The 16,919-nt window shown below is 49.3% G+C and overlaps 1 protein-coding gene across 2 annotated transcripts in view; it reads left to right on the forward strand.

Annotated features, from left to right (window-relative positions):
* Positions 1 to 441: 441 nt before the first annotated feature.
* IMPACT (impact RWD domain protein) overlaps positions 442 to 16,919 on the forward strand; it is a 42,574-nt gene continuing 26,096 nt past the window's right edge. For both annotated transcript variants that reach the window (XM_073550829.1, XM_073550830.1), the window contains exon 1: positions 442 to 596. In XM_073550829.1, the coding sequence (XP_073406930.1) occupies positions 561 to 596 (36 nt within the window). In that variant the 5' untranslated portion in view covers positions 442 to 560. The remainder of the gene's footprint in view (positions 597 to 16,919) is intronic.

The following is a 16,919-nucleotide window of genomic DNA, read 5'->3' on the forward strand; positions in this document are numbered from 1 at the left end:
TTGGGTATTGCATCGGTAAGAGGCTTCATTAGGGACAACACTACTGTATGATTGTCTCAGTGCATAATCATATCCCTCTCCCTGAGGTAGGCCCTATGCGTCTACTCCGCTGAGTGGTTTTGTACGAGGGAGGCATTTAGGACTTTTGACAGGGGACCCATGATTTTTAGGTGCTTTGGGCTCTGGCACTTGCCTGTGCTGGGTTTAGGTAGACTCCTGAAATGTAAACTTACGGGGCAACATTCGTGATAGCAATATATTGGCACAAGGGGGTATAGTTTTAATTATTCCAGTAAGTACTGTACATGGGCATTGGAATGACTTGAACTACTATGTACAGTACCAACTGGGCCAGCTCAATTCCACTAGGATGCCCAGGCTGGCATTAGGCTGAGGTAATAGCCACCAGTCTCATACAGTCACTGACACAAGCAGCACAAGGGTAGAGGAGCGTGGCTGCTCAGACCACAGCGAAAACCTTCATAGACGACTCGCGCCACCTAGTGGTGAAGTGTTAGACTGCCGCTCGCTGCACTTACACAGGAAACACATGAGGCTCCATGGCTGACACGGAAGAGGAAAACTTACAAAGCCAAGTGAGTGACAGCGTGGCGGACGGGCAGCGTGTGACCGGACGTGTTATGTCCTGCGTGTGTGTGTACTATAGACGTAATGTGGAAGCGTGTAAAAATCCACGGCGCCCCTGAGCGTGTTTGGACTGTGTGAGGACGTGCAGGATACGGGGTTGTGGTCACACTGTGCAGTTTATACCTAGATGAAATCAGCGCGATCATTTGGGTGAAAAGGGAATGACCAGACCCAATGTCTGCAGATTGGTGGGGTACAGAAGTGCTGACCCAGTGCACACAGATGTCGGTAGTGCTGTCCTGCTGCCTGGCACCTGGATGCGTCTCCATTGCTGCCCCCAGGGCCGGACTGGGACAGAGAAGCAGCCCCAATGCTGGAACACCCCCCACCAGCCCCAATGCTGGAACACCCCCTCCAGCCCCAATGCTGGAACACCCCCCACCAGCCCCAATGCTGGAACACCCCCCACCAGCCCCAATGCTGGAACACCCCCCACCAGCCCCAATGCTGGAACACCCCCCACCAGCCCCAATGCTGGAACACTCCCCACCAGCCCCAATGCCGAAACACCCCCCACCAGCCCCAATGCCGGAACACTCCCCACCAGCCCCAATGCCGGAACACCCCCCACCAGCCCCAATGCCGGAACACCCCCCCACCAGCCCCAATGCCGGAACACCCCCCACCAGCCCCAATGCCGAAACACCCCCCACCAGCCCCAATGCCGAAACACCCCCCACCAGCCCCAATGCCGAAACACCCCCCACCAGCCCCAATGCCGGAACACTCCCCACCAGCCCCAATGCCGGAAGACCCCCCACCAGCCCCAATGCCGGAACACCCCCCACCAGCCCCAATGCCGGAACACCCCCCACCAGCCCCAATGCCGGAACACTCCCCACCAGCCCCAATGCCGGAACACCCCCCACCAGCCCCAATGCCGGAACACCCCCCACCAGCCCCAATGCCGGAACACCCCCCACCAGCCCCAATGCCGAAACACCCCCACCAGCCCCAATGCCGGAACACCCCCCACCAGCCCCAATGCCGGAACACCCCCCACCAGCCCCAATGCCGGAACACCCCCCACCAGCCCCAATGCCGGAACACTCCCCACCAGCCCCAATGCCGGAACACCCCCCACCAGCCCCAATGCCGGAACACCCCCCACCAGCCCCAATGCTACAACACTCCCCACCAGCCCCAATGCTGGAACACTCCCCACCCCGATCAGTGAACTGACAGTTTTAGAGCATTGCAATGGTTTATAACAGAGATCAGACTACAAAAAGTGAATTTTCCATAGAGTAAAAAAAAATTGTAACTTTTTTTTAACCCCTGTCTGACATCCAACGTACTATTCCGTCCATGTGCCCTGTGCCTGTCTGACCATGGACAGGATAGTACGTCATCGCAATCGGCCGCGCACACGGGTGGTGTGCGGCCGGGTGTCAGCTGATTCTCAGCTGACACCCGGCAATAAGTGCCAGGAGTGTTCATGGACCGCTCCCGGCACTTTAACCCCCGAAATGCTGTCATCGAACACGGTCGCAGCATTTCGGGAGCAGGCAAGAGGGCTGTCAGCCCCTCTGCCTTTGGATCGGAGAGCTGGCGGCGTGATGTGGGGTCCCCATCGCTGCCATGGTGACCCAATGTCGTCATGACAACATCTGGGTCACCAGAGCTGAGAAACTTCCTGCCATGTGCAGTGCATGTAAGGAAATCTCAGGTCAGTGTAAGGCCAGTTTCACACGTCCAGATAATTCCGGTACCGGTAAACACGGTACCGGAGCTGTCCGTGTGGCAACCGGGTGCCGCACGTGAGCCACATCAGGACCACATGGGCGGCCGCCGAGAAGTAGCACTACAGTTAGCGCTGTTCCCGGCGGCTGGTGCTGAACACAGCTGTCATTTTTCTCTCCTGCTCTGCCGGCAACAGCAAGCAGGAGAAGAATGAATGAAAACCCGACGTGGGTCACCCTCTATTTGTGAACCAACCAGACGAAACTTACAGCTGGGGGCTGCAGCCCTCAGCTGTCAGCTTCATCAAGGTTGGTTCTCAATAGAGGGGTCCCCACGCTGTTTTTTAAATTATTTAAATAAATAAAAAAAATGGCGTGGGGTCCCCCCTATTTTTGACAACCAACCTGACTAAAGCTGACAGCTGAGGGCTGATATTCTCAGGCTGGTAAGGGGCCATTCATCTTGGCCCCCCACAGCCTAAAAACAGCAGCCCCCAGCTGCCCAGAAAAGGCGCATCTATTAGATGTGCCTATTCTGGAGCTTTACCTGGTTCTTCCCACTTGCCCTGTAGTGGCAAGTGGGGTAATAAGGGGTTAATGTCACCTTGCTATTGTAAGGTGACATTAAGCCCAGACTAGTAATGGAGAGGTGTCAATAAGACACCATCGATCTCCTGTAAAAAAAAAAAAAGGTGAAAATAGTAAAGCAACAATATACATTACCTGTCCGGCGCTCAGTCACATCCCATGGCGTAAATCCATCTCAGGGGTTAATACGTTTACAGGCAGAGCGCTGCTAACACAGCCGCTCCCGACTGTAAACAACTGTAGAATGAATGGAAGCAGAGCGCAGACTCAGAGATGAGCGGTTATGTATATTGTTGCTTTGTTATTTTCACCTTTTTTACAGGAGATGGATGGCGCCGTATTTATTTCGCTAGGAGGCTGACACTAAGTGAACACAAAAAAAGTTAGCTCCTCCTCTGCAGTATACACCTTCACGCTGGCTTCAAGCGAACCAGTTCTTGCTTAGTGTATGTAGGAGGCAAACGGGTCTTGTCAGATCTTTACTTTTTTCCTTTTCCCTATGAAGATGAGATAGGGGCGACGGACCCTATTGAAAGGGTCCGATCTCCCCAAACCAACAACAGGCGAGCACATGGAGTGTCACATCCACGTATTCTCTCCTGCGATGCGGGACACCATTGCCGGACACAGCCCTGTCCACGCTGAGGTAGTTGAGGTAGTGAAACCCTAGGCTACACAGAGGCACATAGATAGTCCGTGCGGCCCTTACTGCATTACCAATGCTCAGACTGCGGTGATGGAAGGAGGTGGACGGTCCCTCTCCTCATCCCTTTTAGGGGAAAACGGATTGAGGGTGCCTGCACTGTTCATTATGCAGCCCCCCTCCCCTCTAACCTGGCAGATTTTTTTCTGGAGGGAGTACGTGATGGGGGGAGGCTGGGAGGGCTCCTTCAGCGCTGCGTTCCTCTTCTCTGACGAGGCCCCGGCGTTCTCCGGCCGGCGCCCTCTTTCCTCGGTGTGCTGGCAGCTTCCAGCCAACGCCAGCAGACGCCCCTTCCGGCTCACGAGCCGGCAGCTCCGTATTTCCGGCGCGCCCCCGACATCCTTCCGGCCGGCAGCTAAACTTTACCCCCCAGCTTCAGCCTGTACTAGACGCGCGTACTTACGTCAGGCCAGCTCGGCAGTTCTCAGGCACTTTTTTCTGAATCCCGGACGGGGACAGCGCCGAGAAGCCGCTCAACCTTCCAGACGCTCACGGGCACAGGAACAGGGTAAGTGCTGCAGCCCTATACGCAGCCTTTTATGCAGGCAGAGTTGCGCTGACTTTTACAACTGTCTTCTGTAGCAGCCTCCCAGCATTATACAGCCAACAAGACTCATATGGTGTTGTTCACCTCATGTACCCCAGAATAATCAATTAATGCAAAGCTTGCAATCCCGAGCGTGCTCAGGAGCCCTCCGCTGCGACCGATCCTAGTGTACCTATCCCTCCTGAGTGGGCTTCATCTCTGTCACAGTCCATGGTGTCGCTAACCAGAGCAATTGAGTCCCTTTAGTCCCCCAACAGGGGTAGGGACAGCAGCTCGCCTGTCTTAGAGAGATCCGCCACCTTACAGGAACTGTCGGCCTGCAGGGGCCACTCTCACTCAAGGCAGACGCAGAGGAAACGAACCCATACTACGTCTCCTGGACCCTCTGGTGCCTCGTCATCCAGGAGCTCCGTTTCTTGCTCCCCCTCACCAGAATTCGGTAGCGAGCAGAATTCAGACTACGACTCCAACGGGCCCCTCAGTCTAGAGATTGATAAGGAAACCACTCTTACCACAGGCCACAAGGTGTCATTTAAATGGGCCCAACGTCCTCATAGGGTGTTTGGCAGTCACCCAGAATTTGAGGATATAGTGCAGCGCCATAGGGAATGGCCAGACAAGCGTTTCTTAGGTCAGAAGGAGCTTGTAGCAAGATACCCCTTTTCCTCTGGTCTCTGCAAAAAATGGGCGGAATCCCCTCCAGTGGATCCACCCGTATCTCGTTTGGCCTCCAAAACCCTGTTGTCCTTGCCTAATCCTCTATCAAAGATCCCACGGATCGCCTAATAGAGAGCCTTGCTCGTTCAGTCTTTGAGGCTTCGGGTTCAGCGCTCTCCTTCCTTCGCAGCAACATGGGTGGCTAAGGCCATGGTATCCCGGGCAGAGTCTCTAAACAGAGCCCTGCAGGGTACTGACCTTCCACCAGAGGCAATGGATCTTGCAAATGAGATTGCTTTGGCCGGGGACTATTTGATCACTAGACGTGGCCAACTGCGCGGCACTTACGTCCACAAATGCTATTTCTATTAGAAGATCTCTGTGGCTCAGGACATGGCGAGCAGACTCATCAAAAAAGTCCCTAACTTCTCTGCCTTACCAAAGTGGCCGGTTATTCGGTGAGAAGCTAGACCAACCTATCTCGGACACCACAGGCGGGAAGAGTAACAAGAGTTAGGTGACCATTTCTTCGCCAGCAACAAACACATTTTCGGTCCTTTCGTAGCCCCCGGAGGGCCACCTCAACCAATCCTTCTGGCTCAGGTCGCCCCGCTCAGGAAGACAGAGATCGTCAAGTCTCATACATATTCAATCCATTGGAGTAGAACCGTCCCAACCAGTCCAGATCTAAGGGATCCAGGTCCCACAGATCTTCAACCAAATGACACGAGGCAATTTCCAGTCGACACCAGCAGAGTAGGCAGTCGCCTGCTCTGGTTTCGCCATGTCTGGCTCGCCGTTGTTCACGACGCATGGATCAGAGATCTGGTGTTCTCCGGATACAAAATAGAATTCGTCGCCCAACCTCCAAAACGTTTTTTTCCTTCCCGTCCACCCAAAACAGGGGCACACGCTCGGTCCTACTTCCAAGCCAATAAGTCACTCCGTCACGACGGGGTTATTGTTCCCGTACCGGAAAATGAAAAATTCCAGAGGTTCTATTCAAATCTGTTTGTGGTTCCAAAGAAGGATGGAACTGTAAGGCCCATTCCGCTCCGTCATTTCATCAATGGAAAGGGGAGAGTTCTTGGCTTCCATCGACATCCAGGACATCTATCTCACCAAAGGGTTCCTGCGCTTCACAGTCCGTGGGCTACACTTCCAGTTCACACCCCTGCCCTTCGGACTAGCCACTGTCCCCAGGGTGTTCACAAAGGTCATGGCTGCGTTCATGTCCATCCTACATTCTCATGGCAAGGTCGTTTTGCCATACCTGGACGACCTCCTGATCAAGAGACCATCCTTTCAGGCTTGCGAAGAATGCATCAACATCACGTTGGATACTCTTTCTCGCCTGGGGTGGATGTGAACTTGAAAAAGTCTTCTCCTGTACCAGCTCAGAGAATTTTCTTTCTTAGGAATGATCTTGGACACCTCCCGAGGGTTGGTGATTCTCCCTCGAGACAAAGTCCTAGCCCTCCGTCAGGAAATCCAGGCACTCCGTCGGCCAAGTCCACGTGCCGTCCGATTCTGCATGAGGGTCCTGGGAAAAATGGTGGCAGCAATAGAAGCTGTTCCGCTTGCCCAGCTTCACCTCCGTCCCCTGCATCATGCGCTTTTGGCAACTAGGGACAGAAGCCCGCTCTCTTGACCGCCCGTGCCGGCTGTCGGGTCAGGCAGGCACTCGGGTCCCCCGGACCATTGGCTGGTGGTCACGACCGACGCCAGTCTCCTCGGCTGGGGAGCGGTTTTCCGTCATCACACGGCTAAAGAGCGTTGGTCATCCCGGGAATCACGCTTCCCCATCAACCTCCTAGAAATTTGGGCGATTCGGTTGGCTTTGCGGCGCCTCCATCATCTCCTGGCGGGTCACCCCGTGCGAATTCATTCGAACAATGCCACGCCTGTGGTTTATATCAATCGCCAAGGGGGCACCCGCAGCAGGGCAGCCATGCGCGAAGTAGAACCCATTCTCCGCTGGGCAGAGAGGAATCACTCAGTGATCTCAGCAGGTCACATTCTAGGCATAGAGAACTGGGCGGCAGACTTTCTCAGTCGGCAGGGTCTCGCTTCGGGGGAGTGGTCTTTCCACCCAGAGGTATTTCAACAGATTTGTCACAGATGGGGAACCCCGGATGTGGATCTGATGGCCTCCAGGTTAAACATCAAAGTGACTTTTTCGCTTGGTCCTGGGACCCAAAGGCCATCGGCGTAGACGCCTTGGTTTTTCAGTGGAATCAGTTTTGTCTCCCGTACGCGTTTCCCCCGTTGGCGCTGCTTCCGAAAGTCATCAGGATGGTCAAGTCGGAGGGGTTCCCAGTAATTCTGGTCGCCCTAGACTGGCCTCGTCGAGCATGGTACGCAGAGCTGGTGCAATTAGTCGCCGATGTCCCCTGGTGGCTACCAGATCGTCCGGACCTACTTTCCCAGGGTCCGATCTATACCACCAAAACTCACGGGCCCTGTGTTTAATGGCCTGGTTGTTGTATCCTGGGTCCTGACCCAGGCCGGGTTCTCCCGGGATGTGGTAAACATGATGATTAGCGCTCGAAAGCCCGTCTCGGCGCGCATCTATCACCGCACCTAGAAAGTCTTTTTTGCGTGGTGCAGAGACCGCAGTCATCCTCCGCTCATTTTTTCCATTCCCAACATTTTAGAATTTCTTTAAGCCGGCCTGGACTCAGGTCTAGCGCTGAGCTCCCTCAAAGGACAGATCTCAGCCTTGCCATCCTATTTCAGCGTAGGATTGCTTCTAATCTGCCTGCAGGTGAAGACTTTCATTCAGGGAGTCTCCCACATGGTGCCTCCCTATAGAGCTCCCCTGGATGCCTTGGACCTTAACCTGGTCCTAGGTGCTCTGCAGGAATCTCCCTTCGAACCACTGCAGGATGTCTTGTTAACGCACCTCTCATGGAAAGTCGTTTTTCTTGTTGCTATAACGTCAATCAGGCAGGTTTCGGAGTTGGCTACCCTATCCTGCCGAGCCCCGTTTGTGATTTTTCACCAGGATAAAGTGGTTCTCAGGCCGGCCCCTCTTTTTCTGCCAAAGGTTGTTTCCTTCTTTCACATTAACGAGAACATTGTCCTGCCCTCGTTTTGTCCAGCACCGGTACACCGTGTGGAAAAGACCCCTCACACTTTGGAACTAGTGAGAGTTCTCAGGAGGTATGTGTCACGGACAGCATCCTTTAGCTAGACGGATGTACTGTTCATGCTACCCGAGGGTCACAGGAAGGGACTCGCTGCTTCAAAGTCGACTATAGCCAGGTGGATTCGTTCTCCTATCCAGGAATCTTACCGCGTCAGAGGCAAACCTATTCCAGCAGGGATCAGGGCACACTCCACGCGGTCAGTGGGCGCCTCTTGGGCCTTTCGGCACCAACCAGGCTTCAGCAGAACAGGTTTGCAAGGCTGCGACCTGGTGTAGCCTGCATACATTTTCAAAGCAGTACAATCCATACTCAGACCTCGGCAGATGCGAGTCTGGGCAGAAGAATTCTGCAGGCAGGGGTGGCACACCTATAAACAGTCGGTATTTGTGGCTTAATCCGTTTTGTCAGTTTCCCACCCAGGGACTGCTTTGGGATGTCCCATGGTCCTGTGTCCGTCAATGAGGCGAAGGAGAAACAGGGATTTTTGTGAGGACTCACCGTAAAATCCTTTTCTCCGAGACACTCATTGGGGGACACAGCATCCACTCTCTTGGCTTGATGGTTCATTTCTGATAGTTGGGTTTTTTGACATGTTGTACCTGTTTTAGTTGATATTGTTCTCCTACTGCTTTTGCACTGAACTGGTTCACTTGGAGCCAGCGTGAGGGTGTAGGCTGCAGAGGAGGAGCTAACTTTCTTTGTGTTCACTTAGTGTCAGCCTCCTAGCGGCAGCAAGCATACACCCATGGTCCTGTGTCCCCCAATAAGTGTCTCGGAGAAAAGGATTTTACAGTGAGTACTCTCAAAAATCCCTGTTTTAGAATGGTGTCACTTTTGGGTATTTTCCATCATATACGTCCCTCAAAGTGACTTCAAATGTGATGTGGTCCCTAAAAAAAAATGTTGTAGAAATGATAAATCGCTGTTTAACTTTTAACCCTTATAACTTCCTAACAAAAAAATTTTTGGTTCCAAAATTGTGCTGATGTAAAGTAGACATGTGGGAAATGTTACTTATTAAGTACTTTGTGTGACATATCTCTGTGATTTAAGGGCATGAAAATTCAAGGTTGGAAAATTGCAAAATTTTCAAAATTTTCACCAAATATCCATTTTTTTCACAAATAAACGCAAGTCATATCAAATAAATTTTACCACTGTCATGAAGCACAATATGTCCCAAAAAAAACAATCCTAGAATAACCAGGATCCATAGAAGCGTTCCAGAGTTATTACCTCATAAACGGTCAGAATTATAAAAATTGGCCCGGTCATTAATGTGCAGACCACCCTCAAGGGTAAAGGGGTTAAAATCACAAAATTATATATATACAGTATATAATATATATACCTATATCTCCATCCCATAATTATTTTTATGTAAAATGTACACATATTTGGTATTGCCACGTCCGGAACGACCCGACCCATAAAACTTTCACAATAGTTGACCCCTTCAGTAAACACCGTAAAAAGACAAGACAATAGACTATGCTTTTTCATCATACTGCCAAACAAAAAGTGGAATAAAACATGATCAAAAAGACGGATGTAAATAAAAATGATACCGCTGAAAACGTCATCTTGTCCCGCAAAAATCAAACTGCCATACAGCTCCATCAGCAGAAAAATCAAACAAAAAGTTATAGCTCTCAGAATAAAGCGATGCAAAAATTATTATTTTTTCTGTAAAATTATTTTTTCTGTGTAAAAGTGCCAAAACATAAAAAAATCTAAATGAGTTAATGCTATAATCGTACTGACCCGAAGAATAAAGCCGCCTTAATAATTTTACCACACGCGGAACAACATTAAAAAAAATAAAAACAATTCCTGAATTGATGGTTTTTGTTCATACTTCCTCCCAAAAATCTGACTAGAAATTGATCAAAAAATGTCATGTGCCTGAAAATGGTACCTGTAAAAATGGCAACTCGTACCAGAAAATACAAGCCCTTACATGACTCTGTCGGCTGAAATATGGAAAAATTACAGCTCTCAAATATCGCCATTCAAAATTTGTTTTTGCAGAAAAAGCGTCTTTTGTGTGTGACAGCAGCCAAACATAAAAACCCGATATAAATCTGGTATCGCTGTAATCGCACCGATCCAAAGAATAAATTCGCCTAATCACTTATACCACACGATGAACAGCGTAAAAAATAAAATCCATTCCTCACTCGCTGTTGATTTTTTCATTCTGTCTCCAAAAGATCGCACTAAAGTTCAGCGCATTTTAAGGATTCAACTCGCTCAGGAGCCACGGGAGTCAATCAGGAGGCACGTTCCTTTTAAAAGTTCACAGGGTTTATTGCTTTGTAACCCATAAAGCAGCACATAACACAAGGAATGGCCTTTAGCTCAGGCGAAAGCAAGCATAAGTGTCCATGATTTCAGGCACAGTCCTGGAGCCTCAGCAAACACAGGAGGCTTATCCATCCTCACATACAGCCAATGTCCACAGGCCTCACCGGGTCAGCAGCCTCAGCACGTGGTCTTCAGGAACGTAGCACACCTTCCTCCACATAGGCCTGCCGAGACCTTCCACATGGCCCAATCAGATCCAGGCGCTCTCGCCCCCATGTTACCTACCCTGGCCACATTATATGGTCCATAGCCACGCCCACCGGGTCACATGACTCTGACCTCATCACAGGTCCTTCAAGCCTTTACACACTCTTTACAATAGTGCTTTAAACACACCCCTGGGTGGGTTTGTAGGTAACCAGGCCCGCCCATCTCTCTAGTTACCTGGAGACTTCTCCCTTACACATTGAAACAACACCTCAGCAGTATCACTGCTGATCAACACATAAGTCTCCATCCCAAAGCCACACAGTTTGAGATACATAACGGCCATTCAGTATTCTGCCATTCATCCTTTCTCCTGGGACATCCACACAGCGCCCCCTAGCGTACTCAGTGGTTACTACACCACATACCTCCCCCCTCCGTGTGGGGTTGAACACACAACATTACACCATGGTCTTGTGACCGGGCACTCACTACACCTTGCCCCACAGGTCGAGAGAACCGTCTCCAACTGTCATGCGGCCTCGTTTCTACGTTAGACCTCCCCCGCCTCCAGCGGTCAGACTATCGGTCATTGGCTTTGACCCTCCAGACACGGTCTGTCTGCGTCGTCAGACACTGGTTAGTCACCATCCTTTCTCTATCTAAGCGTCTTGTAACAAATGGTACCCCACCACATCCAAGTTTACTTTTCTGTGCATTAACCTCACAGTTCTTTGCATCTGCTGTCTCTGTAGCAACCTCCAGTTCACACTGTAATCTACGGTGCAACGTATTGGCACGTTGAGCCTCTTTCTCTTCTTCCACCTGGCGTTTCAACTGTTTCAGACGCACATCATTTCCCTCCACCAGGTCTTGGTACTACTCAGAATTACGCCTTTCATCATCCATTTGCCTTAGTACAACCTTCAGTTTTTTCTCCGTACGACGTACTTGTTTTCTAGCAGATTGTCGCACTTTAATTTCTGCATCAAGCTGTTCCTCCGGTAGTGCAACCTTTGCTTCTAAGTCCTTATTCTGGCGAACTAATTGCTGACGGGCATTCTCATTCTTCTGAGCCTTACTACGTTCTGTCTTCAGATCAGCATCCATCTGGTCAACCTGAAGTGTGGCCTTTCTCAGCTTGTCATTGGCTAATTCAACGTTGCTGTGTTCTTCCTCCACTTCTTCTTCAAGCTGAACAATGTGAGACTCTAACCGCCTCTTTTCTTCCAAAGCCAGAGCACCTTCACCTCTGTTGTTGGCAATCACATCAGCCAGTTCATCTTTTTCCTGCTGTGCTTGTCTTTTAGCACACTCTGCAGCAGCAAGCTCCATCTGCAAACGAATCACCTCTGCTTCCATACTTTTCAGTTTCTTTTTGTCTTCACACTGTTCCTCACTCAGGCCTGGCCGCTGTAAGTCTTCATCCCACTTCTTCTCCCGCAGAAGACCTCTTACAGTTTTTGTTAGTACTCCTACCTCTTCTCTGAGGGACTTATTCAGACCTTGCCACGATGCCAGGTGACCTTTGAGCTGGAAGACTTCTTTCTCTAGCTCATCCAGTCTGTGCTCCCTTTCTCTCTCAGAGCCACAATCACCCCTAGAGTCTGAGTCACGCCGATCATCTGAGTCAACCCTCCAGTTACCCTCTGACCGTGTGTCCACTCCAGTCACCTCATCTCCCAGGCCACCATCTGTCTTGTCACGAGATGTCAGGTCCGTCAGTTGGGCAGATGTACTTCTTTTCCCGGTCAGTTCTACCTCTGACCTGTCCACGTCACGAGCCGTCACTGTCTCAGTGTCTGCTGGCCCCACAGTCGAAACGTCTTCATTGTCCGACCATACGTCATCAAACAAAACAAAGTCCCGACCCCTCTCCAAGGCATAGACTAAGTCCCGTGGTATCCCGCCCCTTTGGCAGACCCCACCTTTGGTCCCCTCAAACATTACTCGGTCTACTGCATAGTTCACCGTGACCCCATGTTTACAGCAAACCCTGGCCTTTTTTCTCGATCAGAGATAAAACGAGCGGAGTTCCTGTCAGAGTCACCTGATTCTCTGCGTCCAGTCTACCAGAGACTCCTTCCCGGTGTAGCATCACGGTACACACCTGTGGCCCTTTATTATCCGGAAAATATATGCTGCACTCCTCAAAACTCATACAGACACACTGCGGTTCCCCAGATATAGCCACTGAGGCAACCAGTGCTGCCATTTCCTGAACCACCCCAATTTGGGTCACCACCACCCTCTGGGACTCCACCCCCTTTTGGGCTACCACCCTGATTTGGGCCACTGCCCCCTTTTGGGATTTCCCCATGTCCGTTATACCGATCTCCTTAGACCACAGTTCACACAACACAGTTTGTCTCTTTTACGATACCACACAAGTCCTTGTTGGCACCACCACATCTCCTGCTGTCACCGATCACCGACACCACCGGCTGCTGTTCACACACAGCGGCTGGTGTCCTCTTCGTAACCCCGCCGAGTTGCAGGAAGCCGCTTGTCCCCTTCGTAACCCTGCCGAGTTACCGGAAGCCGCTTGTCCCCTTCGTAACCCCGCCGAGTTACAGAAAGCCGCTTGTCACCTTCTTGACTCCCGCTGAGCCACCGCAGGCTGAGTTGAGAAAAGAAAAAAAAAACACTAGGTCCTTTCTGTGTGCTATTCAGGATGTTCCGTCTCCGCCTGAGACCGTCCAACACACAGGGCACACCGGGTGCTATTCACGGAGCCGACCCTCCTCCGCAGTATCACTGCTGATCAACACATAAGTCTCCATCCCAAAGCCACCCACTTTGAGATACATAACGACCATTCAGTATTCTGCCATTCATCCTTTCTCCTGGGATATCCACACAGAGCCCCCTAGCGGACTCAGTGGTTACTACACCACAGCATATTTAGCCTGCGCTCTGCACTGAGCACTTACACCCGGGTTTCTGTGTAAATCTCTGAAATACATAATTCCCTATAATGAGACAGATGGCGGCACTGTGGACGCCATCTGATCTGTGATCCGGCGGTGTCCATCTTTTTAGGCATGCATAAAACAAAGTCCGCCCCAGAGTAACTCTTCTGCCTTATTATAGTGAATGGATACCTTGGGGGTCTAATCTGAATCACGTCACTTGGAGATTTAGATGGAAATCCCAATGTGAAATGCTCAGCGTAGAACACAGGATAATGCAAAATGTTATGTAAAATGTTCCCAATAAAATCCACAACTCAATCCACAAAAAAAAATTGCCACTCAGGTCCGTCATCTGTTATTGGAAATATAGGGGACTTCTACGTTATTGGTAGTACAAAAGCTCAGGAAAAGCGCTATGGCTCCTTGATCCCCCCTCCCCCCAAAAAATAGCAAATTCTGAGCTCCCAAATCCAAATGCCCCCTCCCTTCTGAGGACCACAATGTGTCTAAATCACATTTAGCATCCACATGTTGGCATTTCTGAAGTAAGCGATGATGAGAGCACGTCTAATTTACAGGTGCATATCTCCAGAATAACAAGTTGGGCATAATGTACTGGTCACTACAACGTGTACTGGTCACTACAGTGTACTGGGCACTACAATAGCAAATTTGCAATTTTCATGCAGCATCACCCACTGCTGGTTTTTCTGGAAAACACCCAATTAGTCAAATCATCACTACACCTAGATAAATTCCCAAAGGGGTATAGTTTCCAAAATGGGGTCACTTGAGGGGATTTTCTGACCTTCAGGGCTTTTTCTATGGAAACTATTCTAGGAAAATCCGCGCTCCAGGAGGCAAATAGCGCTCCGTCCATCCCGAGTCTTGCCGTGTGGATAAGCAGTACTGTACAGTCACATATGGGGTATTTCTATGTTACGCAGATATTGTGGGAAAAATTTTGATGCCATTTTTTTTACTAATGTTCCTTGTGAAAATGTGAAATCTTGGGCAAAATGAAAATTTTTGTGGTAAAAATGTAATTATTTTTTCTCCACTGCCCTAAGGTATAAAATTCTGTGACACACACCCATGGTGTCAATATAATCACTGTACCCTTGAATTCATTGAGAGGTGTAGTTTGTAAAATGGTTTAAAATTCTAAGGCACATGTGGTGTCAACATGCTCAGTGCACCCCTACATCATTGGGAGATGTAATTTGTAAAATGGGGTCACTTATGGGGCTTTCTGCTGTTCTGACACCTCAGGGGCTCTTCCAATGTGACATGGCACCCTCAAACCAGTCCAGCAAAATCTTAACTCCAATATGGCGCTTCTTCCCTTCTGAGCTTTGCACTGTGCCTCAACACAAAGCAATCAATGTCTAAACAGCTAACAACAAAAGTGGCTACACCCCTAAGAGAAAATGGCCAAATTGTGCCCCATTAGCCATTTTCCCTCCCCGGTGTCTTGTGACTCATTAGTGTTGCAAGGTCTCAGGTGTGAATGGGGAGCAGGTATGTTAAATTTTATGTTATCGCTCTCACACTCTCTCGTACTTGAAGTTCAACCTGGCTCCTCATGGCAAAGAACTCTCTGAGAATCTGAAAAAAAGAATTCTTGCTCTACATAAAGATGGCCTAGGCTATAAGAAGATTGAGAACACCCTGAAACTGAGCTGCAGCACGTTGGCCAAGACCATACAGCGGTTTAACAAGGCAGATTCCACTCATGGTCAACCAAAGAAGTTGAGTGCACGTGCTCAGTGTCATATCCAGAGTTTGTCTTTTCAAAATAGACATATGAAGTTAGCCGCACACTGCATCAAATTGGTCTGCATGGCTCAGAAACCTCTTCTAAAGATGATGCGCAAGAAAGCCCACAAACTGTTTGCTGTAGGCCAGCAAACTAAGGACATGGATTACTGGAACCTGTGATCTGAGATCTGACGAGAGCAAGATAAACTTATTTGGTGTATAGTGTGTGTGGCAGCAACCAGGTGAGAAGTACAAATACAAGTGTGTCCTTCCTACAGTCAAGCATGGTGGTGAGAGTGTCATGGTTTGGGGCTGCACGAGTGCTTCCAGCTGCAGAGAGTTACAGTTCATTGAGGGAACCATGAATGCCAACATGTACTGTGACATACTAAAGCACACCATGATCACCTCCCTTTGGAAACGGAGTCACAAGGCAGTATTCCAAAATTTGCACCTATGAGTGTGCAAAAATATTGTATTTGTGAACACAGGAGAATTTATTTGAGCTTGTTAGTTTATTAATTAATTAGTGTTGATATATAAAAATAAATGTCACATGTATGTAGAAATCAAACATACGGATGACAATATGGTCTTCCATTTTTTCTGGATGAAAAATGGACATTTTTTTCCTACACTTCTCTGACTCTGGCCTAAAGGATCAGATATAGTGATAACACTGTGGGAGCTAGAAATGTTGATTTCTCTTTACAGTGCTGCAATAAATTCATATCTTATTTGTACATTTTTAATACTTTCCGTCACCGTGGCTGCCCAGACAGTTTTGAATAGTGCAAAATAAAAGGAGGTAGTGAAGGCTAGGCTCACACTTACACAGTGCTATCTGCCGAGCACTAAATCAGGGTTTCTGTCATAATCTCCCAAAAACTATGAACCCTGACAGAGACCCGAAGAATCCATCAACTTGAATGGAGCAGACAAGCTTACTATGGACACAGTATGGCCTCCACCCTACTAGTCTTTGTCTTTGTCAGACATGCACAACAACATGGTTAACCATGTCGGAAAAAGATGGTGGCCATACTGTGCCCTCAGTGACTCCGTCTGCTCAATTCAAGTGAATTTCTTTGTTGGGACTCCTCACAGAATACAGTTTTTCAGGGTTTCTGACGGAAAGCCTGGCGTAGTGCTCAGCGTATAGCATTACGTAAGTGTGAACTTAGCCTTAAAGGGAATCTGTCACCCATTTTTTGAGATATCATACAATGATATCATTCAATTGTGTGTCACATAAGGATTCTCTTAGGACTTTTGCTTCCCCCTGACCCCGCACCTTTCATGCATAAATACCTTTTTTATATCGGTTCAGATGTATGTAAACTGCCACCGTCCGGTCCGATGGGCGGGGCTTGTTCAACTGCTTCCCCCCCTCCCTGTTTTGCTCTACACAAGAAGAAATGCGTAGAGCAAGACAGGGAGGGGGGGGAGCAGGCGAATAAGCCCCGCCTATTGGACCGGACCGCCGCAGTTTACATACATCTGAGCCGATATAAAAAAGGTATTTATGCATGAAAGGTGCGGGGTCAGGGGGAAGCAAAAGTACGAAGAGAATCCTTATGTGACACACACCTGAATGATATCATTATATGATATCTCAAAAAAGGGGTGACAGATTCCCTTTAAAGAGTAACTGTCGTTTTCATTTTTATTTCATAAATCAATAGTACATGGGAAAATAAGCAGCTCTGTCATATATCTTATCAGAGATTTCTGCTTCTTACTCTGCCAGAA

Source organism: Dendrobates tinctorius, unplaced genomic scaffold (genome assembly GCF_039654945.1).
Source record: "Dendrobates tinctorius isolate UK_male_01 unplaced genomic scaffold, ASM3965494v1 ptg000171l, whole genome shotgun sequence".
Lineage (NCBI taxonomy): Eukaryota > Metazoa > Chordata > Amphibia > Anura > Dendrobatidae > Dendrobates > Dendrobates tinctorius.